Source organism: Nesoenas mayeri (assembly GCF_963082525.1).
Source record: "Nesoenas mayeri genome assembly, chromosome: 2".
NCBI classification, from domain to species: Eukaryota; Metazoa; Chordata; class Aves; order Columbiformes; family Columbidae; genus Nesoenas; species Nesoenas mayeri.
The window spans coordinates 133610379-133629515 of NC_137543.1; the positions used below are offsets into that span (position 1 = coordinate 133610379).

At 35.6% G+C, this 19137-nt stretch overlaps 1 protein-coding gene across 1 annotated transcript in view; it reads left to right on the forward strand.

Annotated features, from left to right (window-relative positions):
- AGMO (alkylglycerol monooxygenase) overlaps window positions 1-16874 on the forward strand; it is a gene marked incomplete at its 3' end in the record, with an annotated part of 185552 nt that extends 168678 nt beyond the window's left edge. The window contains exon 13 of the mRNA XM_080364297.1: window positions 16794-16874. Coding sequence (XP_080220423.1) covers window positions 16794-16874 — 81 coding nt within the window. The remainder of the gene's footprint in view (window positions 1-16793) is intronic.
- Between the last annotated feature and the right edge of the window lie 2263 nt (window positions 16875-19137).

Sequence of the window (19137 nt, forward strand, 5' to 3'; positions counted from 1 at the left end):
TTTATAAAAAAAGAAAGTCTCTGGGGTTCATGAAATGAAATCTGATGTCTTAAAGAATTTTTTTCAACTGGATCCAACTCCTGTTTGAACTGCAATACGTCTTTCTCACATGAAAGTCATAAATATCTCACTTTAAATTGGCCACTCGGATGGCTAGTATCAACAAAACCCACACAGCTTTTCTGATTTGGAGATCCGGGGTTTTTCTGCTAAGATGCAAGATTTAGAATCCATAACTGAAGTTTACTACATGCATTTTATTTCCTTGAAATGTTGTACATGTTTATGTCAAATAATTCAATTTGATTTCACTTTTACTTGTAGTTTCATGAAAAACTGCCATTCTATCTGTGTAGAAAACTTTTAAAGGGAATGTACGTGAGATATATGTTTTGTTTTCTGTCCTTTTTTCTGCATTCGTTACTACGATATTGAGTGCTGCTTCAACTAAACATTCCACAAATAAATGCACACAATAAATCTTTTGTGATGGATTACCAGGCCATACAGTTATTCAGAGAAACCACACAATTGCTCTAAGTGGTAATTAATTAATGTGATTTAATAAATATAAAAATTAATGATGCAGATTACTGTAATTCTATATAATTTACAATATGTTCATCCTAGAAGATTCCAAAGCACTCTCTAGTCTACATTACTCACTTCAGACACTCTGGTGTGGAAAATATATTTATATTCTGCAGTATGTTATTAGATTTTAGCCAGCGTATTAAATGAAAAGCTGGCCCATATAGACAGGAATTTGAGCATCTGTAATCCCATTCTATGTGTGCTTCTTAGAGTGCCACTATGGCTTCCCTGGTCTTTTTGTTGTATACAGCAGTTGTAGATTTTGTGATTTTATTACAGACTAAAGTTTAGCAAAGCACATGGGGAAATATTTTTAGCTTGTATTATATTCTGTAGGTTTTTCTGGACAAAATATTTGTTTGCATGGTTTCTTATCACTTTGGGAACTGAACTTGATTCTGAAAGTTCTTCAGTCATATGTTTCTAATACCCATATCATCTGTAACTCCTCTACATTTGTGTTTCATATTGTGGAACTGATATATGTAATGGACTTCTAGTGTATATACATATTTGTTTATGATGTTCTCATCACTACAATACCTGAGTAGTGATAACAATCTAAGTTCCAAATCGGTCCATTATGTCCACTTTGCATAGAGGTGACTTACAATACCGATATTTGTCCTATAATAGCGTAGGTAGAGAAAATTACACCCTGCCCGCCAGATCCTCATTCACATTTACTTTTCTGTTTGTCTGCCTTTGGGTTTTCTTGTTTCTTTTGGTGTTTTTCATTTCATTTTTGAGCAACCACACCTTCTGCACAACTCCCTGGTTAAGGTTTTACACCATCAGAATGGAAATCTCATTTGATGTTTTTTTCTTTTTTTTAGTGAATATATCCTAGTACAATGATTCATAAGGAGAACATGGTTTTATAGAGATAAAAATGATTAACATAGGTCTGGGTTTGCATATGGTTATTTTACTCTAAAATTAGATGTCTCTGTTAAAGATACATAAAAAAATGTTAATTCTAACATTTTCTAGACAATTCTATTTCAGTAATGAATACAAATTCACATAGAAATCAGCGGACTTTGAATTCATAAGACTGACAAACCATGGGGCAAAATTCCAAAAATTTAAAAAAGAAAGTATTACTTGTCCTTACCCTGGGTGTATGTAGGAGAAGAACTTTGCAATAAGCCCTTTCAAAGGCTGTTTCAGATACTGTGCATAGAGATATCATCACAAAATGGCTTTTGCTGTTGCTCTATAGGAGCCTGTGGAAGATGCCAGGTCCATCTCACCCTGAGTGGATGCGGGGATCCTCTGGGAGCCACCTCCCATGCTACAGCTCGCAAATATTTTAGCATATCTCATAGCCTGATGAGCACAGTAAAGCATATTGATCTAATTCCCCTTCTATGGATCAGAATCAGCCCTGTAAGAAGGTCCCACAGAAAGTTCCTAGCTACAGCCAGAACAAACCTGTGCATGAATATTGAATAATTGTGTGGTTTTAGTTAATGAAGAATTCCTGTTTGTTTATTCAAAAATACGTCTGTGTCCAAACTTGTTTGGTTCCTCTTCATTTTTATCTTTGTTCCTGAATGCATTTATATAATTCTATAGAGTGTGCTTAGCTTTTTTTTTTCTTTTGATCTGTGGGTAGGTCATTCATTTCTTTCTCTGGTTAGTGGCAACTAGAGGTGCTTTTTAGTCATTTTTTAAAACTTTTATTCCAAAAATAAGTTATCTCTGATGCCATTATTATGATATCAGTAGTAAATCCCTCTAGATACAGACTAATCTTCCTGCAGTATCTGACAATAATTTCTTTAACAATCAGGAGGAGACCCATTGCCATACTCCAAATTGTCTGTAATAACCTCTCCTCAGGTTCTATTATCTGTCATCACTATAGACGTGCCCATAAGTCTTCTATAAGATTATCTTGTTGCTAAGCTATTTTTCTCATCTGGACATAATTTGGTTTATGATGCAATATTTGTTCTCATAGTTGAAAAAATAGGTGGATTTCTTTAAGGCTTTCAGGGTTAATCCTGTATTTTTTATGTGCATACTCCTATAGACTTCAGTAAGATTACTTTTGTGAGTAAGGGTTGCAAGATTAGATCTTATATCACATACATATGAATTTGTCAGAAGTGTGTCTACACTTCTGTAACCCTGTCCCCTTTCACTATCCTGCTTTAATGATTTTTGTGATAACACGCTTATTTTCCATAGTTTCTATATGATTCAGTATTTAAGTATGCAGGCTTTCAACGGAAAAGTAATGTTGTGTTTTTATAGTACTGTTGAAAGTATGATTTGGCTGATGTATGTGCATTACTGCAAAAAGCTTCTATTCTGAGTGCTTGAAGGACATAAAAACAGGAGGTACTTTCAATAAAAATGGAGTAATTCATTATGTGAGTCAGTTGAAGGGTAGAAAAATAGCTAGCACAGCAAAATATTTCAAATAACTAAAACTAAAGATAAAGATATACTACAATATAGGTTCATTCTAGGTTTATGATACATCAGCAAAACCTCTTTGATCCCTAATGGACAATTGAAGTGTCTTATATTCTTATTTAAATAGGTAGTGGGGGATTGATTTTTATTGTCAGAAACGGATACATTATCTTGGGCAGCCATTTGACTTCTAAAGTCCTCTGTCACAGTTGGGACAGAAAAGAAAAAAGGAGCTGCTAGGTTATCAGATTCTATGTTATAAATGCTTGGACAAGAAAGCAGAGAGGTCAGGCACTAGTTCTTTTGGAACTGAAATGAATAAGCTGCAAAAGAGAAAGTAACACAGGGCAGAATCAAGATCAAGTGTATAATACAGGGAGCAAAATTGCCATAACTCTCCTGTTTGAACAGTTTTGAGCAAGGTGTGGCTTAAATACAGTAGTTATTTTTCTTCCTTATAGGCTCAGACTCACTGACTTCTCATGGTTTGGTCAAGCAAAACCACTCTCTTCCTCCTGTTCCACTCCTAGTGGAACATTCTTAAGTGATCCATCTTGCTGGTGGTTTCTACCCCTAAGTAGGGAGCAGCAGCCTGCATGGCTGAGCTATGAGATCACCCCTCACAGCGGGTTGAAATTATTATCCTTATGACTTAGAAATCTTGTATCTACCACACTGGGTTTGACTTCACAAGCTTTAAAGCTTCTCTGGTCTGAAGGAGTGTTCAGACAATAGCAATGTAGCTTTGTGGAAGCTGTCAAGCCAAAGCTATTGCTCTGTCTGGGGAATGCACTGGCTAGGAGAGCAGTTTAGCTCTGCAACAACATCGGTAACGTAGCTTGATAATTGAGTTGAAGTAGAAATAGATGTCTTGATCATTGCCTAGACATCAGACAACAATAACAATACATTTTTGGGACTGAATGTAAATGAAGGGTCTTGGGGAGGGGAGTGAGAGCCCTGAGGAAGACTGGTCGGTGGCTGTTCAGGTAGCCTACTGTGAGTCTTTCTGCAAACATCATTCAGACAGCTTGTGGGGAGAATGCCTTTCTGACTATCTGTTGGAGGGAATTACCACCTTTATAGAGATGCTCATTCACAAATTTTTTTGCGGACAGCATTGATCTTCTGCTTACTTCCCCTGATGACAGACAGGTTTCTTCATTTCATAGGAAGAGAGGCTGTGATAGAAGGGGTGGGCACTGACAGCACTGCAGGTAGCAAACGTGGCAGCCGTGAATGAGGCTGACAGAGCTCTCCTTAAGATAACCTGGTGAACTGGGAGCTAAACTGGTAGTGCTTCTGTTGACTCACTGAGCAATGCATAACCATTAAATCCAGAGGTTTTACGGTCTTATGTATGTGCTGTTCTGCTGCTTACATATCAGCTATAACTATATACTATTCAATTTTTACTTACATTAATTAACTGTGCTTTAATTGTACTACTTAAATCCATTTAAGAAATACTTATATAATACTTCCAAAAGGTAGAACTGGAGAAAAATGTTGAAGGGTGCCAATATAAGGGCTTCAAACCACCTATATAACCTGTCCAGAACAGAAACATAGACTTTTGACCAGGTATATCTATGAAAAGATCATTGGACATCAATATATGTATAGGCAATACAGTATCATAAGCCACATCCTAATGTAATGTACTTGCAATGAAATTTATGAGGTAGCTGATGTTATATACAATCCTGGGCCAAATAAATACATAATATAACTTTGCATATGTATTTCCTTTGACTTCAGAGAGTTATACTAGGGAGAAATATGGCCCCACTATTCAAAATTAAATCCATATTATGACATTCAGCCTACAGTCTGATGGAGGAAACAAATCTTTCTAGAAAATGCATAAAATATAGATATTTTATGTAGGCGCTTGAATTTCTTTGCACATTTATGTATATACACGCACACTTCTGTGAGTGGTATCTCTTCAATAGTATACAGTATCATTTTTTCCCTGACACAGTCTCTGCTTTCATAAATAAGGTCTTTATCCTGATCACTAAATTTCTGCTCAATATTGGAAGGTGGGGAGCATTAGTGCATGGTCTCACCTTTTTTATAGTTTGAAATCCAGAAAATATTTTTGAACACTTTTAGTGTTTAGGCAATCAGTACCTGTGCTGCCAAGACTTATTGAAAGCAGCTGGATGCCTCGCTTTGTCCTCCCCCTTTCTTGGAACTGCTGCCAGAACAGGTAGTCAGAAACGGAAAGTAGAGAAATATTTGAGCATCTGTGCTCTCTCTCTCTCAGGAAAACAGCTGTGGCTTCCATAGGAAGCACTCATTTTTTCCCATCAACCAAGACTCTGGATACCCTTGGGTCCAGTTTTGGCACAGCAAGCCAAGTAGGATGCAGTTTATGGCTTAAAACTTATGAGAGAAACCGTTCAGGCGGTCCCATCCCTGGCAGAACATTGAGAGAAATTCCCCAGGCTGCAAGCCACATGTGGGCCTCTGACCTTTTATTAGCACACCATGGGAGAGGTTAACAATTGTTGAGACTTCAGTCCTCCCTTTGACATACAAGTACAACAATACCAAGTAGCCTTTCCAAGACAAGCATATTTAGGGCACAACATCCTTTTTAATCTAGGATTCAAGATGGGGGGAAAAAACAACAACAAAACTTAAAATAAGAAAATGATGTATTTCTGTAAAACTGAAACCTGGATTGGTATTTTTTCCAACATTCCACAATTGCTAATGATATAGTGATTTGTGGGGTTTTTTTAACCAGCATAATCATGAGATGGAAACAAGTTCTCACACCATTTTTTACTGTTCAAGTGGTCAGTGTCATGAGTTATGGAAAAAAGATTGCATAATAGCTGGAGTGTTAGAAGTAGTGCATGCAATTAACTGATTTTTAAGGATATCCATTGTGTTTATCCAAGTACATAATTGTTGGGAGTAAACAAAAAAATAAAGCACACATTCAGAATTATTGATATGAGTCTTATCAGAGAAAAAAAAATCACAGAAGGCCAAATCTATGTGTTTTTGATATCTTGTCTTCTCAGAATTACTCTGTTGAATGAAACTATCTTTTTATTAAGACAGGAAGTGGAAAATAACTCCTTTTTGGGGAATCAGAACCTATCTGTTTTGCATCTGATTTGCTGTAAAGACTGTCTTGCCCATCTACAGCAAAGAATGCAAACTGAATACCCCAGCATCCCAGATTTTTACTGTAACTCCTTGATTATTCTTTCACAGTCTTAGAGGATGATGATTTTGGACTATGCAGTCCCATGCTTTTAGTGTAGAGTATGCTGAGTGTAAAGTAGGAGTGAAGTAACTCATGCTTCTGCCATCAGCTTTTGCTGATATCATCTCAAGAGCCACTGCAAGCTGATCGCTAAATGTAATAATCCTATGATTACTCTGATGGGAAGCAGCTTCAACCTTGTCCAATTCCAGAAACTGGGAAAAAAAAAAAAAAAATCCTGTATTTCATCCTTTTACTAAGTTGACAACCACATCTGATAATGAAATCGGTGAAGTCTTGCACAGGGTTGGTTATTGAAAAAAAAAAAGTTGTTAAGCAATGTTTTTTCCATGTGCTAAGCAGTCTCATCTTCATTTACCGCTGTTGGCAAAGTAGATCTTATCAAATGTTAGTTAGAGGTGAAGACTTCTTTTGTGTTCATTGTGAATAAACAGAAATACCAGGCCGGCAGGAAGCCTGTATTGAAGGATCAAGTATGGCTACACCATAGACATGTGCCTTTCTAACCACTTGCATACCTTTTGCAGCTGCCTTACATAGCTGATTCCAATGCTATACCATCCTTATAGCCAGCTGTTATCTAATGAAAATTTTAGTTTAAAAAGATTTTGTTGTTGTTGTTTTTCTTACCCTGAACAGGAGCTTATAATCTTATTTTCTTTTTGTATTATTCTTTTACATGTCACAAGATTGTTCTTATCATTCTCTTGAGGTTCTTTGTTTTTTGGGTTTTTTTTACTTTTGTTATTTGGTTGTGGGTTTTCTGTTGGTTTTGTTTGGTTTTGGGTTGTTTGTTTGTTTCTCAAGAATACACAGCAGAATTGCTTCAAGGTTTCCTACAGGTCAACTTTTCTAAACCCTTTCTCGTTCCTGTTGTCTACTTCATGACTACAGCCTGCTTATCTGTGTTTTCCTAGAAGGCTTCATCACCATTCATTAAGCTGAATCAATACTTATGGGCTACATTAAATGCTTCTGTTAATATATTCCACGTTGATATTAGCATCTTTTTGTATCAGCACTATATGTTTGAGAAATGTTTTGTTTGTGAACTGCTCCAACTCTCCAATTTTTTTCTGTTGTACTCCAGAGTAATGATTTATCCTCACTGCATATTTGTATATTTGGTTTATCTGAAGTCTAGTATGTTCCATTTCTGTTAAATTACACGTTTTCTTCAGTGTCTCTGAATTTTTAAAAAAAAAACATTTTGAAGCCTCCTGTTTTTAGGAAAAGAAAGATGTTTCGTAGTTTTTTGTATTGTAGACATGTTTTAATATACATGCATGCTTTTTTATCTAATTTCTGATTTCATTCTCATTTTGTGATGTAAAAATTGATTATTCCTTTCTGGAGGTTTCTTCTTCAACTCAGTTCTGTACCCTCCTTACAGAAGTTTTGTTTAGACTATATGCACCTATTTTTCCTAGTAGAAAGTCAAATGGATCACTTCCATAAATTTTATTTCTTTTTTCCTGTAACCTAATTAAATAATACAACTACATTGGCTTGACATAATGAGTAGGAATATAAATTATTTAGCCCATTTGAATGTGTGTGTGGTTAATGTTGATAACAACAATTTTTATATAATCAAAAGATGGTGAGTTTTGGGAATGGGAGTTTCCTCAGACAAGAATAGAAGCGACAAGCCAGAACACAGGAAGAGTGGATTGAGAGCAAGCAAGAAAGAGAGACACCAGTAGCCAGAAGCAGATCTACTTTTCCATGTAAAGGGGTGGACAGAGGGCTGGACTGACCTCAGCACATTTTTCTTCTTCTTGGAACTTAAAAACAGTCACAGTTTACTGCTTTTGGCCTCAAAAGAGTGTTGGCCAGCTTGATGGGTGTGTTCAGTCTATCTTTAACTTGGATATGTATCTTCTATGGCAAGATTTTTCCTTTATGATATCAATGAATATTAACTCTTTTCCTTTGTTGGTTGGTTTTTTGTTTTGGTTTTTTTTTTTTTGGTGGTGGTGGTTTTTATTTTGTTTTGTTGTTGGTGGTGGTTGTTTTGGGTGGTTTTTTTTGTTTGTTTTTTTTTTTTTATGCTGAGAACTGCCTTCTATTTTCTACATTTTACAGTTAAAGGATTCATCTCTGCTTACAACGTATTGGCTTCAAGAGAACTCTTCATCCCAAATGGCTTTTAGCTTTGATCTTCCTCTGTCTTTCTTGAATAATTTTCTGGTATTTGTTCACTGTGCTGGAAATCCCTTCTGCTTGTCACTCAATTGCTGTATCCCTCTCTGCACATTCTTATTCCTTTCTTTCACATTTGCCATTAGTCATAGTAGCCAGATTTTCCCATCACTTCTTTTCAACATCTGCAGCAAAGATTTTCCCAGCAGTGACCTAACGTCTGTGGGTTATAGTTAAAGGCTGGGATTATTTTTTTTAATATTATTTTTCCCGACACAATGGAAAAATTCCCATTTTGGAGCTTGTAGGTAGTCAAATTTCTCTTATTTAGTACACTGACAAGTAGAGATCTTCCACTTTGCAGCCACCTTTGTCATAGCTCTTGGTTCTGCTTACCACCTTGCCAAGGTGCTTATGAACAACAGCCATGCTCTGAAATGAAACCACCTGCATAGAAACATCCAATATTTTGTGTCTGCTAATGAGAGAGAGAAGGACACTGACTTGTATAATGTATTTTCCTGCAATGTTAGTGTAGTAGTCTACTAAACTGACATAAAAATGGAGGGATTGAAGAAGTTGAATTATCTCTGTAGATGCTTATTTGATGAATGTGACACAACTAGGTAATATCCAGTCCAAATTCTGGAATGTTATGTTTAGCAATCTTCCTTCTGTGTTCAAACTACAATAATTTTGCCATAATTTTCCTATATTTTCAAGAAAGGATGCAGGCATAAAGGAGAGGTTCCTCCTGCATGAGCTCATTTAAATTAATTTGCCCCATCTTTTAAGTAAAAACTTACTTCAATGCAGAATTAAGCAATGTGGTATCTAATATTTTCTTAAACCCATGACTGTATAAAAAGAATGCCCTTACTCTTATTTCAGAAGTATATAAGTCCAGTCTTTCTTGTATAGAGTACTGCATATAAGCATTCATTTCTTTAAGCCTAAAAGAACAATTTAAACTTCATTAAATGGAAGATCTCTGCAGTAAACTATTGATTAGAGAAGTGATCACGCTGCTGAGGCCCCAGCTTGAATACTGTGCTCAGTTCTGGGCCCCTCATCATTAGACATTGATGCACTAGCGAGAGTGCAAAGTAGGGCGATGAAGCTAGTGAGGGGTCCAGAGCACAAGCCTGATGAGGAGCAGCTGAGGAACTGGGACTGTTTAGCCTGGAGAAAAGGAGGCTGAGGGAAGACCCTATTGCTGTCTACAGCTACCTGAAAGGAGGTTGTAGCATGGAGGGGTTTGGTCTCTTCTCCCAAGTAACAAGTGATAGGACAAGAGGAAATGGCCTGAAATTGCACTGGCGGACGTTTACATTGGATATTAGGAAAAAATTATTCACAGAAAGGGTTGTCAGGCATTGGAACAGGCTGCCCAGGGAGGTGGTGGAGTCAGTATCCTTGGAGGTGTTTAAAAGGCATTTAGACGAGGTTCTTAGGGACATGTTTTTGTGCTAGAGTTAGGTTATAGTTGGAGTCGATGATCTTAAGGGTGTCTTCCAACCAAAATGATTCTGTGATTCTATGATTAAACTAAAATTAGCTTCATATTTCTTGAATAAGGGAGCTTAAACTGCTCCTTACATGTAATTTGAATAATACCTTATAAAGCAAAATAGTTCTTTGCAGATGTCTGTTTTACCCTCCAGCTTGTGTTTGAGCTGTAAGTGATGCAGTGGGGTGTATGTAATTATGCTAGAGCTGCTGACAGGCGTAAAAGTAAATGAGATGTTTTGTCTCAATGGGTACATTTCCTATTTAAATGTTTAAGAAAATAAACTCGAAAGCTTTATCCAAACTGAGACAGGACTCTCTAAAATATTTCATTTCTGCAACAAACAGCTATTAATAACTCTTTCAATCTCATTTGGCCTGTTAGCCTGAAAAAGATTAAACTGGTATGTTTGCAAATGGAGTAAGTGTCGTCTTAACTTTTATGAAAGCTTTCTTTTAGGTTGTTCATTTAAAATACAATAATTGAGAAAATTTACCATACCTGTTGTTTCTCAACTTTGAGGGAAAATGAGGCTGAAAAAAATGCAGAATGTTTGATATAAAAAAGGTTAACATTCAGAATTAAGGTCTTCTAAAACTGTTGGTCTTTGAACTTTTTTCTGTACTGTTTCGTCAAAAATGAAACTAAGAACAATAAACAGGCATTCTAAAATATTACTGTGCTTTAGAATGTGTAACAAAGTGTGTATTTGTTTTGCAGGTTTTATGAAATTTTTAAGCTTAGTTGATGATTGACAATTTATAATTACTAAATAATATGTTGGAGAATATGTTTGCAAAACTATGGAAGAGGCTTGGTCCAGAAGTTAGTTGTAAATGTTCATTGAACAGCTAAGAATAATTTTTTTTGTTTAACCAGATTTTACTTTAAACTTGAAATATCTAGACATATTAGAATGATCTAGGAATTTATGGATGGAATTAGGTATCTCACTGAGGTAAGTGTTCTCAGATAATTCAATAAAATATTTTAAAGCATATTTAATACTGAAGAGGTGCAGAGAGTTTACGTATATCTGAATGAGTGTAATGTTGATAGCATCTCCAGCTTGCATTAGCTCATCACAGGGTGAAGATTTAATAATTATTAACATGCTTTGGAGTTCTTATTCACATGACTGACAGCAAAGCTTCCCTCTTTTAGTGTCTTTTTTTTGTCTTTTGGAGAATGAGGTAAAACCTCCCTAATCCTAGTGCTTAGGTTGTGGTTTATTCTGTGATGCAAGAGAGAAGGAATTTCATAGGTAACCGTTCAATAGGATACATATATCTACACAAGTGTTTTGAGAGGCAGTGTGCTGGTTTCTCCTGAGTGAAGGACGTGATGCAAGATACCATGCTGGATGCACAAAAGATATTTAAGGTCTAAATATAACTGCAGTATCACTGTCTGTGTAAAAATCCCCATGTATTTAAGCTGAGGGATGGGACTTACTAGCTTCTGTGCAATGCCAGGAAAGTCAGAGTCAACCTGGTGCTGTGCTGAGAGAGATTTAGCAGCTTATATCCTTACTAGCTCAGGCATCTCTGCAGTGCACTTGATTTCATACTGGGGATGTGCTCAGCTGTGAAAGCAACAGAGGAATATATATCCTTTTTCCAGATCTGTCTTTGTCCTTCCTGGATAGGTAACATAAGCCTTTTAAGGTATGGGGGCTTTTGCAGCCTATGTTTTCATGCATTATCTAGCTTTAAAGTCTCAGACCATATTTTAATAAAAGAAGGAATGTTTAAAACATTTAACAGAATAGGAAGGAGCTGTATGTATCACCTTCCTATTATTTTGTCATTATGTGTTAATAATTAAGTATAAAACTAGTTAGGCATATTATAGTAACAAGAAACTAGTCTGTGAGTGATCAACATTCTGCTTCTTTTACAGAAATCTTGATCAAATGCTGTGAAGCTGCTACTATCGTAGTTGTCCCCGTTCTCTTCTATCCACAGTTCTTTCACACACAGAAAAAAATATATATTAAAAAAAATCAAATCAGCTTCCCACTTCCTCCTCCATGTATTTCCAAGTGTATGGAAGGCACATAGAGAAGCAACCTTATTTCTTGGATTTCCTTTTCAGGAAATTTCATCATTAGTGTGATGTTTTTGCTAGTACAGTCTTCTTGATCTATGCACTGTACAATATTAGTGATTTCTAGGTCTGCTGTTAATACCATGGCATTTCTCTACTAGGCTCGGACTGTTAATCTCAAAACATTGCACTGAGAATGAAGATCCATGCATTTATTAGCCAAATCCTGACTTCCAGAAACACTGAACCCCTTTCCCCACTTCTGAGATGTTTTCTTTCTTCTCCTCTGTGTAGTTCAGCACCTGAGGCAGTCCTGTGTAGAGAAGTGGAAAAACAGTGATGGTATTAGTGAAAATTGTACCTTTTAGGTACTTGTGAAATCTGGAGCAGGTTATTGAGACATTTTGTTATCAATATTATTTTTATTAACTATTATATCAGTTCATGATCTCCATCTTCACTAGAAAAGGACAATGACATTACCCAGAGACCGGCTTCTTAGATAAAGTCTAAAAATTACTCTATCATTAATATTGATATTGTGAAATTATTTCAGATTTGTAAATGAAGAATATGAAAAGAACCTTAATCATGTTTGATTTGCAGTGTCAAACAATTCTCAGCATCACATTGAGATGGCTCATTATTTATCATATTTGCCAGTACCAGGTCCACTTTATGATGTTAACAGCCAACCTATGAAGTATGCGAATGTGCTTATTTTCCTGAGCCTTCTCCAGAGCCAGGACTACATTAGCTAGTACTGAGATGTACAGAGAATCCAGCATCAAAAATGCTCTATTTCAAATGGTGGTGTTCCCCAGATATAGCCAATTTGTTGCACAGTTGCAGACTGTCTCTGCAGTGAATTTGGAGTGAACACGTCTGGGTAGAATCTGAGAAATGTCAGAGAATAATGGAATGATTTAGTTTGGAGGGGATATGAGGTCTTGTGGTTCAAGCCTCTTCTCCCTCCTTAAAGCAGGGAGGGCTGTCTGGACATATGTCTGCATCTCTAGACTAACTTCCAAAGCTGCCTAAGTCTATACAGCTGAAATCTGCAAGAGGAAAGATGCTGTGTCTAGGCAACTCAGATTTACAAAGTCATTACAAAAGAGAAGATGGCAGAAAATAACATTAGCGATCAAAAACAAAGCTAATCATGCAGAAGTGGGTGCCTGAATTTAGCTAATGATTTTAGAGCAGTTTACAGCCTAATAAACTTCTATCACCCCACTGGGAATTTCCTGTTAAGAGCAGACTCAATCCTGCAATCAATCCATTGGTTAAGCTATCTTTGTTCTTCTGAAGAATGTTATTTACATTTCTGTAGGCTAATTCAGTGAGAGAATAGGGGCTGTATGGAGATAGAAAGACTGCATGAAAGGAGGTAATGTAAATATTTGGAAGGTGACTATCCTCTTCCAGCAGTCTAAAGCACTGTCTGTAATTAATCTACAGTTACTTGAACAGGTAAATGTAACAAGTGCTTATATTAAGGCAGCAAAAAGTTTGCATTAAACTTTGCTGGATATATGGTTGTGAGAAATTCTGCTTTTAGGCCTAACTGTTCCATATATGATCACTCTCCACAGTAATTTTTCATTTGAAGACAGAAGTGAAACTATTGTTCTTATGGAATATTATTTGTAGAGGAACTTTTCTCAGTGTAAAAATGGAAAAAAATACTCTCATTCTATCTTTTTATTTCAAAATTAGCTGAATTAGGAAAATGATATGTGAGTATTTTTATCAAGAGATAAATAGTTGGTTTGGACAAGACAAGATGGAATGAGAATTTCTGTGACAAAAATTTAGAAACTGCAAAGGTGTGAGTGGCGGGGAAGCCAAAACCACCCAACATGTTAGAGTGTGAGAGAGTTGAACAGAAAATGCAAAATATCTGCACATAGGATTTAGGAAATATGTTTTTCCAAGGGCATTAGAAAAATACCAGTCAATGGTAGTTCAGGCCACAGGGTGGAATGCTCTTCTATTGCTTCCTGCTGCCTACACTATTGTCTGCTCAGAATTCTGGTATGTATCTTCTTGGCTTTCCATTGCTGACATCACCCGATTGCACCATTCATTCAAGTGGTTCAAGCCTTGTAATTCCAAAATATGTAGCAGCAATCAAAAGAAATGGAACTCCAACCTACACAGCAAGTTTCTGCTTGGTAGCCCCATGCAGCTGGCTCTGCTCAGGATAGGTCAGCACTATAGCAGTAGAGCCAGACAGTATTGCTGTCATGCAAGGGAGGATGTGGCCCCTTATTTTTTTTCCCTCATGTCTGGGTTTTTCCTCAAACCCTGTTCGTCTAACCCTCACAACCTTGCAACAGTATTGTTTCATGAATACATTATTTCCATCGAGTACTGTTAGTCCTGACATCAATAGGCAATGCATCAATACTGTTACGGAATCATGAAGCCAAACTAGTTCTGCAGATCCACAACATGTGGTATGTGGTTTTTCATTCTGGATGTAATAACTGCAATTTGAAATACGCTTCCACAAGCATTGATTGCGTGCTTTAAGAAATTCACAATGAAGAATTTCATTAAGAAAGCAGAAACTGCATCACTCCATTTTAAAAAGAAAAATTCACCTGAGATGTTTTTTTCATTTTCAGACTATAATAGCAACAGCCATCTTTAGTTGAGGACATTTCCTGGGGCTTAATGGCCCATGGCTGTGCTTCTTCAGGTGATCATCATCTCCCAGCAGTCATTAATCCCCTACAAATGCCCTGTACCTCAGTCATTAAATGTGCTTAAACATGCTGCTTGTGAAAATGAAATACTTCTATATTTAATGCTTCTTCCAGGAATAGGAGTGATCTTTCTGAGGTGAGGAATGAAATTATTTTAGTAACATGTCAGAAAAGTACTAATTATGACAAGTGGATGAGATCTGTTTCTGGAGATAGCACGACAAATATTTTCTTCTACAGTAAGAGCATGTTATATGGAAGTCATCATTTTATGCATGTCATGATTCACACACATCCAAATTATGTAACAGCCAAATAGGAACTACAGAGAGTTATTTGCAGTTGTTTTTCTTCTATATGAAGCATCTTAGCATAGAAATAAAGCATGTTACAAAATATGGAGAGTATGTGCCTGCAGCACTGCTTAAAAAATCTTTCCATTCCACAGCCATAAAATAGAGCTATGCAGTTTTACAAGGTGTTTGTGATAATGCAAGAGAAAATAGTTAAATCTTTCATAGCTAGAGGTCTGAAAATCTTACAAGTCTTTTGGCGTGAATTTGATGAGTTTTTTCTTATAAATGAGACCACAAATACAGCACCAGCAGTGTCATCAGAAGTTTTAAACATGGTAGACGGTATACCCTTGCTCAAGTAGAATGAAAGCCTCCAATGAAAATAATTGAAATTGTCTTGATAGGGTTGAATGGGGATTGGATTTTTTTTTTCTTTTGTCAGATTGGAATTCTGCTTAGTGATTGATTGGGTTATTTCCATCTCGTTCTACTAAGTATGTAATGTAGAGATGACAAAAAGCCTTTGCCTGTCCCAAGCAGGTTGTGAGAGGGATCAGACCTGATCCCATCATGTTCTCTTCAGTGAGTGCAAAATTAGTATCTTTTAGGTTTTATGGTCATTTATTATTTATGTTGAACATTCAGATCTCATGTACTTTGGTGAGTGACTGGATGGGTACAGAAGTAGATTTTTGAGCCATGTATTGTTAAATGTTGAATGATATTGATGTTAAAATTTGAGCTCTCCTAGTCAGTATCTTTTCACTGCAGATTAACCTGAGAAAAGAATTATTATAACCTGACCCAAAAATTCCTTTTCAATTTTCTCTGTCTTTCAAACAAACAAAAAATCACCTGAACAAAATATTTTTCTGTATCAATTGAATGTTTTGTTTAACTCACAGTAAAAAATTCACTTCAGTAAGCCATAACAACTGCCTTAATTTTGCAATTTTCTAAGTTAGAGAAATTTTTCTATGTGAAAGACAAAGGTTTCTTTCAGAAAATTTAAAATACAAAATTTCACATAAACATGCACATGCTTTTTTCCTGCTCTCTTTCTTGTTTTTTGGACAAAGCTATTACCTGTATTAGACTTTACCCTGCAATTATTCCTTCTCATCCCAAATCAGTTTTCAGCAAATTAATGAAAAAAAAAAAATTATTAGAGCCATCATTAAAATTCACTGACTAGGAAAAAAAAAAAAGAGAGAACATAGATCCAATGACAAAATAAAGGGTATTACAGGTTTTTTCCAGTCTAGTTTATGTCTCATCATAAATGCAGGTTGTGGAATAAGTCTTATACTGATCTACTGTACTGTGACTAGAACACGTCTTTTGCCACAGATTCTATTCAAAGCTATGTTGGATATTTGTACCCTACCATGAAATTTACAACGTCAGCATTGCTGCAGACAATTTGCAAAAAAAACAGTTAACATTTTTGCACCTGCCATCTGTCACAGCTAGTGTTATTGTTGTCCTGATTTTTTATATATGACTCTAAGTACTCCAAATCCAAACTCAATTACAAAGCAGGGAGGGTGATGCAGACTTTGCCAGTTATCTCATTTTGGTACCATTCAGAAACAATTTCAGACAGGAATGTATGCAGTAAAGAGTAGTAGAGAAAAGAAAGAATACATTCCTAAAGTGAATTTATCAGTATGCCTAGAATTCTTGTAATAATTTTTCTACTCTGGAGCTCTGTCTTTTCACCCGTTCATTATATTTACAGAAAAGTATAATTAAAAAAAAAATCCTATATGATATTTCTCATTTAAAATTCTCTCTTGTAGGTCTTGTTTTCTCTCTGTGCTGCATTCTGGGTAATCCAACTTACGAAGCGAATCATTTCATCTGAAGATAAACATCACTGAAAGAGCAGATCTAACATCACTTGAATTATGGAAACAGCACTTTGGAATAACCTTCTAATTAGTCAGCCATGAACATTACAGAATCAAAATCACTTCACTTATCATAGAATTGTATAAAGGTTTGAAAGATTCATTAGGATGTGTATTCATTTTTATTTGATTTTTAAGAAGTATTTAATTTCCCTCCAATTTAAATAAAATGTTAGTTTATCACGTTTTTTCCATTCAATGGATTACGAAGTCTTCAAAATCTTGTAAAACTAATCATATTTTGCAGTGATTTTGTTAGTAACTCTATGTGAAAAGTAGTTTTCACAATAGGAATAATTAATATCATATTTGTTGTAACCTGGTATAAAGTGACTGACTGACTTCCTATTGAGGCTAAACATAAACATATGTGAATGTCAGGTTTTCCATAATGATTGAATTACACTAGAATCTCAATGTCATGCCCAATTCAAGGCATACATACAGCTACATGAGTAGTTGAGGCAAGGAAATTATTAAAAACAGCATGATAAAATAACTTGAACTAGTATGAGTTGAAACATCTTCAACAAAGTTGGCTGATGTATGTGTTGTATAATGCAGGTTTGCAGTTTAGTTTGAAGTATTTAAGGAGTACACCTGCGGCTGCCAACTTTAGATGCTGATCAATCCAGCATTTACACATGGGTATTCCACTGACTGTTACTCACGTGACAAAATATTTGCAAGGCTGGGTCCTTAATTTCTGGTAATTTCTCGCTGGGGTGACCTCAGGAGAGATGCATGTCTTGTCTTTCAGGAGCTGTTGGAAAGATGTTTTGTATTAAGATAGGAAAATTAAATACAAACGGTAAAGGGAGTCTCCAAACAGCAGGACTGGCAAAAATACTGGAGCTAGGTTGTTTTTCTTTCCTCACACTCTTCCAACTTTTTATTTGGCTCCAAGACTTTTAGAAGTGCTTAAAGTCAAGTAGCTAAAATATGTAGGCTGTCTTGCATGCTTCAAACTAGTAATAATAACTGGATTAAAAATGGATTTAATTTTGGGTTGGGTTTTGTTCCCATTCCATTTTACTTTAGGATGTTGATGACATGCTAACAGACATCTCAGATTTAGAGAGAGCGTACTTTTAATTAACCCATATATTCAGTCTCTGGCTGTAACAGATACCACTGTCTACATAATTGGATGTTTCCAATAAATTGAAAGAAACACACTAATGTTATAAAATAAAATTGATCAAATGCCCATTGAGAGTACTGGCTCAATTTTAAATATTTTTTTACTTTAAAACCCAAGTTTTTAGTCCATTTGTGTATCAGATGCCTTGTGCCTATCACTTTAGATTATGCTCAAAGACCTTGAAATATTTGACTGAAAAAGCAGATGTTAGTTTGATTAGAGGTAGTAATACCTGGAATGCAAAGTAGGAATAATACCTTCCTAAACTGAAGCTGTGTTTAAACAGAGGACTTGTGGATCTTCTTCACTTTACAAAATAAGAATATTAAAAAAACTGGCCCAAGAAAAACCTGAAAGAAATCAGATTTAAAATACTTGTTGAGAAGTTTAATTAAAATTTTTATTCATAACAAGGTAGGCTTCCAAAGTCTTTTTAAGAAATGTATAAATACAATTATATACCTCTGAGTTCAAGAGCGGAAACATCATCTCTTGACTAACACCCTGATTTGACAGCCAGAAGCTTTCTCTGGTACTATCAGTTCTGACCAAAATTTACCATGTCTTTGCCTGAATTTCCATGTCTGTGGAATGGGGCTGATGGCTATACTGATGGTTTCTCTCACCCTAATGAAAGTATTGCATTTGGGATCTTTTTCTTACAACACTGTTGTAGGATATTTAAGAAAATTACAGGATCTGATTCCAGAAGAACAGCACAATCTACAAACTTCTTATGTGACCCCATAAGTTAGTGTATGTGTACTTTCAAAATTTGTAATAGTGACATCAACCTCACAGGAATATTTTGAGGTCAGTTTAATGTAATGACTATGTAACATAATGAAGAGTCATATTGAAGGTCACTTTCCTTATCAAAATGAATCCTCCAAAGAGACATGAATAGGATAAAGATTTAACATTTTCTGCATTTAAAAAACTGCAATCTTGGAAGGACAATAATGAAGATCTGAATTAAATTAAATTAAATTAATTTCAAATATATACTAATGAATGTCATTTATTTATATGAAGTAATGTAAGTAATGGGATTTCAAAGGTAAGTAAGTTTAGTTTAAGATGTAAATG